Below are 7,667 nucleotides of genomic sequence, written 5' to 3'. Positions count from 1 at the left end.
GCAAATGCTCGCATGAATTGGTGACATTTACAGATCAGGATCGTAAACTAAAAGTTTTTGTACTTGGGATGCATACGCATCTATCTAAGTGCCTGACAGGACAAGCCATTACGCTAATGCATTCGCTTAAATCTTAAATTAATAAGGAATTCTCATGTTTTGGGAAGCTTGGATCAGGTAACTCTCACGCAGCATCTCATTCTGTTTTCTCCACTATTTTTAGACGCATTTTGTCTAAAAAGAAATGCGTAATTCAGTGCTGTAATTTGACGCGACCGGATGAAGTTGGATGTACACTTGAGTGCAGACCCGGCTAATCGATAATGATCATTTTCATTATCGATAGTAATCAATTGTATCGATTAGTTGTCACAGCCCCAGTTAAATTACAGAAAATGATCAAAGAACAAACCCTGTTTGCTGGAGCAGTCAATCTGTAGTGCTTCTTTACAAAATGACATCGCCAACTACTGGCCTGGCAGCACAATGCAATGTTTTTAGATTTTTCATGGATCTTTGTCAGAGTATGTGAGCGGAGTAGAGCAGCATGATTTTGCCTAGAGGTAGGAGAAGATTTTTCGAAAGTCTGAGTGTTGAGGTTTTCACTTGCTCCGTCATGAGCACAAATTATGCCAACTCACACATTAAATATAATTAGTTAGCTTGACAGATGTGTGGATCACATACAAAGGTTAAAATGACAGTGGATGAGTGCGGGAGGTTAAAGCATGTTATAAATTGTACAATATTGTATTTATTTTTAGTTTAATATAATTTCTGAACATAACTTTGATTTTTCAGGCATAGTGAAATAATTTAACCACGGAGCAGTGTTTCTGATCAGTGGAGCAAGGAGCAGGAAACTGAACCCTGAGCGGAGCTGGAGTGGAGTGATTATTGAGTGCTTGGAGCACGGAGGGGAAATTGTTGCTGCTCTACTCCGCTCACATACTCTGATCTGTGTTAAAAAGGGACAGTTTTGTCATTGTTTTCATCTGTACACAAATATTTTAAAATATTATTTATTTTTAAAACATTCCAATTGATTTTCATCTTTATAATGATTTCATTTTAGGCCTGATGGAAATGAAAGAAGAAAGACCAGATCTGAATGAGGAGGAGGAGAAATATCAGGATCAGAAAGAGCATGATGTCAATAGAGAAAAATCAGCGAGTTGCAGCATTAAAGAAAGAGAAGTCAAAGGGCCTTTCAGCTGCTCTGAGTGTGGAAACACTTTCACATGTAACAGAAATCTTAAGAGGCACATGTTAATTCATGCTGAAATAAAACCTTTCAGCTGCTCTCAGTGTGGAAAGAGTTTTACCACGAGAGCAAGCATTAAGGATCACATGTTAATTCATGCTGGGATAAAGCCTTTCAGCTGCTCTCAGTGTGGAAAGAGTTTTACACAGAAAGGTCAACTTAAGAATCATTTGGTAACTCATACTTCAGAAAAGCCTTTCAGCTGCTCTGAGTGTGGAAAGAGTTTTACACAGAAATCAAGCTTAAAGATTCACATGTTAATTCATACTGGGATAAAGTCTTTCAGCTGCTCTCAGTGTGGAAAGAGTTTTACATATAAACTATGCCTTAAGAAGCACATGTTAATTCATACTGGAATAAAGCCTTACAGCTGCTCTCAGTGTGGAAAGAGTTTCACACATAAAGTAAAGCTTGAGAATCATTTGGTAACTCACACTTCAGAAAACCATATCAGCTGCTCTCAGTGTGGAAAGAGTTTTACCACGAGAGCAAGCATTAAGAATCACATGTTAATTCATGCTGGAATTAAGCCTTTCACCTGCGCTCAGTGTGGAAAGAGTTTCACATTTAAAGGAAACCTGACGCATCACATGTTAATTCATGCTGGGATAAAGTCATTCAGCTGCTCTCAGTGTGGAAAGAGTTTTACAAAGAAATCAAACCTTAAGAAGCACATGTTAATTCATACTGGGGAAAAGCCTTTCTCCTGCTCTCAGTGTGGAAAGACTTTTAGAGATAAATCAAGCCTTAAGGATCACATGTTAATTCATACTGGGATAAAGTCTTTCATCTGCTCTCAGTGTGGAAAGAGTTTTACAAAGAAAGCAAGCCTTAAGAAGCATGTGTTAATTCATACTGGGTAAAAGGCTTTCATCTACTCTGTGTAGAAAGCCTTTTAAACATAAAGGTGACCTTGATAATCATTTGGTAACTCAGACTTAATAAGCCTTTTACATGTTAAAGGGGTCATCGGATGCCCAATTTCACAAGTTGAGATGATTCTTTAGGGTCTTAATACAAAAAAAACCTTTGGTTAAAATGTCTCAATTGTAGTGTAAAACAACACCATTGATGACTGCTGTGTTTATATTTACATTCAATTAAATTCAAGTTTATTTGTATTGAGAGTGAAGAGTTGTCATCATGGTACAGAGCCCCTCACCTCGATATCACCCTCTCCGCCATGTTGACAGGATCCCAGCAGCAAAACATGATTGTTAAGTGTGTTGTTAACTTGGTAGTAGGGGTGGTTCTCGCAATTCCGCACTGTTTTACCATGCATGGAATTCACTGCTGCGTTAAAAACTGCTCCAATACCTCACACGATACATATGGGAAACATAGGAACAATGGAATACAGTTTTTTAGGTTACACCAAGCGCAAAACAGCTGCATTTGGAGAAGCTCTCAGGCATCCAAAATATCAACCCATATAAGCTCCCTGCAGTGGAGTGGCACATAGACCTGAACCATTTACCTCCATGCATATATATGGACATTGTGAACTATCTAGTTTATGATGTAAGTTACTACACAATGCAGGAGTTTAAAAGCCACAAGTCTTTGGAAAGTTACGAGGCTTTCTGCTGTGGCTGGGTGCAGGACTTGGCCATCTACAAGCCTCCAGGTGGTGAAAACAGTGTTGTACTGGCCAAAGTAAGTTTCTTCACATGCGTTTTAGCGTGTTGTAATTACATTGCATTTGGCAGACACTTCTTGACCAAAATGTAATTAACTGCGACTGTTTCATAAACACTAGTTTGTAACTAGATGTTCAATGTACACAAACATTTCCAATATGTTTTGATGTAGGCTAAAGCTGTCTATGTTTAGGTAGTTAGTTGTAATTAGATTTTAGCCCAATGACACATACTGTAACAGGTTTTTGTGTTGGGGGCTGCAAAGTGGACAAACCAGTTCGGGGTTGGCTAGGGTAGTTAAATGTGCATAATTCTAAATGTCCATATGTGTGCACGGAGGTAAATGGTCCAGGTCTCTGTGCCATTCCGCTGAAGGGAGATGCCTGAAAGCTTCTCCAAATACCGCTGTTTTGCGCTTGGTGTGAGCTTGTTCCTGTAAGGTCCCCTTTCTTTCGCCTTATCTTTTTGCATTGCTTACCTTTATTCCTTTTTCTTTGTCGTAGTCGTAGATCCGTCACTGTTCCACCGAAATAATAAATGCACAAAAATTAAAGAGCTCTGACATGTTTAGTCGCACTTCTGTGAAGTTCTGAAGGCGTTGCCCCTGGAAACCGATAGCATCTCCTACGTCATGGCCGACCAACTCAGACCCCGCCCAAATCAACCCAAAGCGGCACGTGACTCCTCACTCTCAATACAGAAAATATTACGTTTCTACATTACATGTAGGACTATGTTATTAGTGGTGGTTAGTGGGATCCATACAGCGTGTCGACTTGCTTGTGAATTTTTCGACAAACTGAACTTTTTAATAAATAATCTCAAAAGGACAACCATTGAAAAATCTGAAGGTTTAACTATATTAACAAATAATATGTTTTAAGTCTGAAGTCTGTTAATGTTTTATATGTGGCATTTATAAATTATGCAGATAGTGCTTTTAAATGTGTGTAAGGTATGGAAAGTTTAGTGTTGAACGAATGGCCATGAATGTTTGCAAGAGTGTGAAAAGATGGTATTTTGAATGGTGTGTGTTGTACGACACGTTATAGAAGTTATTAAACAAAAGCCTGCAAAGATATTGCTAAGTTGAAGCATCATGTTAAAGAATGCATGCCCCACATTGAAGCAAGTAGATTGGAAGATCGCGTTGTGGGATGGGTCCAATCCGCTTGGATAAAACCCAAATGCCTGGACTAATTCAGTGCGCTGCGCTTCCATCTTTGCCATTGCTTGACGAGGCAACAAGCAAATCTCCAACTCTTCTGTTAAATGCAAATGCAAGTAAAACAATAACTTTATTTCTTGATGAAGTAAGTGTAAATTGATCTCAAGCAGTAAATATAAGACACATTTCTGCTTTTGTGATTTTCTTGGTCCGATCTAATGAATAACTTACTTCTGGGACTTCATTCAAATCCCTTATCATCCTTTTCAATACACTCTGTGTGTGTGTGTGTGTGTGTATGTGTGTGTCCATTAGGTTTTAGATCCATGTAATAGAGTAGCTCAATAAATTATTGTTTCATTTATAAAGAAATATTGTCTTGTGTGATGTATTTTAAGATTAAACTATGCCCAGATCCCGTGCTACCTAGCTCGTAATGTATAAATTATCATTCTGTTTGTATTCTCATTGTCCATGAAGTAACATAAACAGAATTGTAAAGATATACTGTTTTTAACATTCGCTGGAAAAACCATTGAAGTATAAACTAATAAAATTTGGAATCAGTTCAATTAAAGCAATTCAAATCTTTAGATTTGATTCTTCTTCAAAATAAATGAGCAAATTTTTTTATGATTAAGTCAAACTTAAAGCCTTTAATCACCCTTAAATCGTAAGTTAGACTTGTTCCTGGTACATGTTGGACTCCGGCAGTGCTGCCCTTTATCACTGGTCCTGTTTATTACTTTTATGGACAGGATTTCTTAGCGCAGCCAGGGGCCGGAGGGTGTCCAGTTTGGGGAACACATGATTTCATCTCTGCTTTTTGCAGATGATGTTATCATGTTGGTTTCATTGGGCCAGGACCTTCAGCCTGCGCTGGGTCGGTTTGCAGCCGAGTGTGAAGCGGCTGGGATGAAAATCTGCACCTCGAAGTCCGAGCCCATGGTTCTCAGCCAGAAAAGGGTGGCATTGTCTTCAGGTTAGTGGAGAGCTCCTGCCTCAAGCGGAGGAGTTCAAGTATCTTGGGGTCTTGTTCACGAGTGAGGGAAGGATGTAGCAGAAGATTGACAGGCGGATAGGTGCAGCTTCTGCAGTGATGTGGTCGATGTACCTGTCAGTCGTGGTAAAGAAGGAGCTGAGCTGGAAGGCGAAGCTCTCGATTTACCGGTTGATCTACATTCCTACTCTCACCTATGGTTATGAGCTGTGGGTTATGACCAAAAGGACAAGATCCGAGGTGGCTCGGGCATCTGTTCCGGATGCCTCCTGGACGCCTTCCTGGGGAGGTGTTCCGGGTACGTTCCACCTGGAGGAGGCCCTGGGGAAGACAGAGGACACGCTGGAGTGTCTCTGTGTTTCTGCTGGCCTGTGAACCGCTCGGTATCCCCCGGAAGAGCTGGAGGGAGTGTCTAGGGAGAGGTAAGTCTGGGCATCTCTGCCTAGACTGCTGCCCCCGCGACCTGGCCCAGATTAGCGGAAGAAGATAGATGGAGATGGATGGGATAAAATAAAACACACTGCCAACACAATTGCATCCGATGACACCTTTGAACTTTTTGTTCATTGTATCAACGATGTTCTGTATCAGAGCAAATCAGACAATTTAAGATTCAAACAGAACAGTGTTGAAACACAAGGGCCAAGGCCCAAGACAACAGATGATCATAAATCAGATCCTAGCACCAGCCTGAAGTAAGCCTAACCAACCAACCAACTCTTTCAGCTTTGAACAGCTTGCAGCATTAAAACAAAAGAACACTTATTGATAATTCAACTCAGGAAGGAGAAAGTAACAAAGATTAATGGTCAAAGAGACACACATGACAATCACATGTAAATCCATGATAGAAATCAAGAGCTAAAGACTTCCTCGGATAGACCTCTTCCACCTAGAAGACAAGAACCAGACTTGAGATTCTTTCTAGAACATTTTGACCTTTTGTTCCTCACAGAACACAGTCTTTCATTCACAGAACAACACAGACTGTCTTTACATGAATGAATCAGATTAATCAAAATGATGCTAAAAGGATTAATGAACAAATATCATCTTAATGCGTAACTCCATATGATGAATGTAACCAACACATTTGACTATCATGTTCTAATCACTGATTGTGTATTTTATTTTTAATAACTGTTGAACAGTGCATAGGTTTATATTCATGTTTGGTATGTTTGTGTTTGAGAATTCAACGCATCATATTCTTGTTATAGAAATCAAGTCTAAATTATACTACTCCGCTTGCGTTGGGAAATTCAGACTATGTGACATAACACGTTGATTTGTGTATTGAGAGGTGAAACACTTTTAGACATATGTTTAACAGATGAGATTAAAAACTCACAACACCAACACAAGGCTTTGTGCCTTTTTGCCACTGTTTTTGTGTTCTTTGAGCTCTCTTCCAGTGTGCTCTTGCCTGCAGGCCTGCTGATCTCAACCACCATGAGAGGACAAGCCATCTAGTCTCATCATCTTTTCTTTCTTTCTTCTACATCAGTTTATTTTATTTTCCCCGTTAAGAGATTTGTGTTCTAAGTTTTGCCGCAAAGCTGTCTGCCCCAGCTTTAAAACCTCAACCAGCATGCACGACTCCACACCATCCTTCAGCCAACGCCCAAGATGTCACTTCCAATGACTACTGAACTCCCAGACAATCAACAACTTTGGGAAACCCTTTTCTGCAGCTATGCCATACAAAATTAATTCCCTTAACAAAGGCAACACAAGTAAAACCTCCAGATTCTAGCTGATCTGGTGATATATATGATCTTTAATATAAAGTTTAATAGCCTCACTGAGAAACTCTATGCAATGGTTTATTGGTTAAAGGCTCTTCAAGTCTAAGCAATTGCCTATATTTTTATAAACTTGGGATTTCACTCTTTCAAACTCATTCTTTTCTCACTTTATTTCTGTAACTTGTGTGAATGTGTGTGCTCTTGTGCTAGATTAGTTTACATGTCTTATGTATTTTGAAAAGTAGTATATTTAGTTTTGTGCTTAAAAGTTAATGTCTTAAACTGTTGATCTTACCATGCTAATAAAGTGTTTTTACTATATTTTGTATTGATGTTATGAGGCTCATTCAATGAATTGCTGGCCGACTGATCAGCCGTAAAACAGTGATTCTGACCAAATTCCATAAGTTGTTGTTTTCCATTTTGATTTCCTCGAGGTGCCATAGCAAAAGGGGGGGACTATGTGACACTGTCACACAAGGGACATGTTTTAACAGCTCTATTTATTACAGTAATTTTGTGTAGTTATAAAGTTTTGCCCCATACCCTAAACCAATGCAGTCTTAGCCGAAAAGAGAAGAATTGATTAGTTCATAGTTCGGGTCGAGACGTTCCTTAATCCCAGAAACCCATACGCTATTTCTGACATTTCTGTCACTGTTTTTGTTACTGTTTCTTCAGGATCTGTGGTCTGTTATTATTTTATAAATAAATAAAACCTTGTTATAAATAAAATATTGATTCATTTGTTTTTTTGACTGTCTATCAGTAAATAAACACTAGGTTTTATAATAATATAATAATATAAGTATTTATAGCCTAGTTTGTTAATTTTTAATCCAATTTT

The 7,667-nt window shown here is 38.9% G+C and overlaps 1 protein-coding gene across 1 annotated transcript; it reads left to right on the top strand.

Moving 5' to 3' along the window:
- Positions 1-1,079: 1,079 nt before the first annotated feature.
- LOC132150470 (gastrula zinc finger protein XlCGF8.2DB-like) lies at positions 1,080-2,477 on the top strand. The gene has a single exon (XM_059559256.1). The coding sequence runs from the start codon at positions 1,081-1,083 to the stop codon at positions 2,125-2,127; it is 1,047 nt and encodes a 348-aa protein (XP_059415239.1). The 5' UTR covers position 1,080; the 3' UTR covers positions 2,128-2,477.
- The last annotated feature ends 5,190 nt before the right edge of the window (positions 2,478-7,667 follow it).

The sequence above is a fragment of the Carassius carassius genome, chromosome 1 (genome assembly GCF_963082965.1).
Source record: "Carassius carassius chromosome 1, fCarCar2.1, whole genome shotgun sequence".
In the NCBI taxonomy this organism is placed as follows: Eukaryota; Metazoa; Chordata; class Actinopteri; order Cypriniformes; family Cyprinidae; genus Carassius; species Carassius carassius.
This window is presented reverse-complemented; position numbering and strand designations above follow the sequence as displayed.

Bases quoted from the DNA above. Each gene is read 5' to 3' on its own strand.
- LOC132150470 (XM_059559256.1), top strand. From the start codon at position 1,081: ATGGAAATGAAAGAAGAAAGACCAGATCTGAATGAGGAGGAGGAGAAA.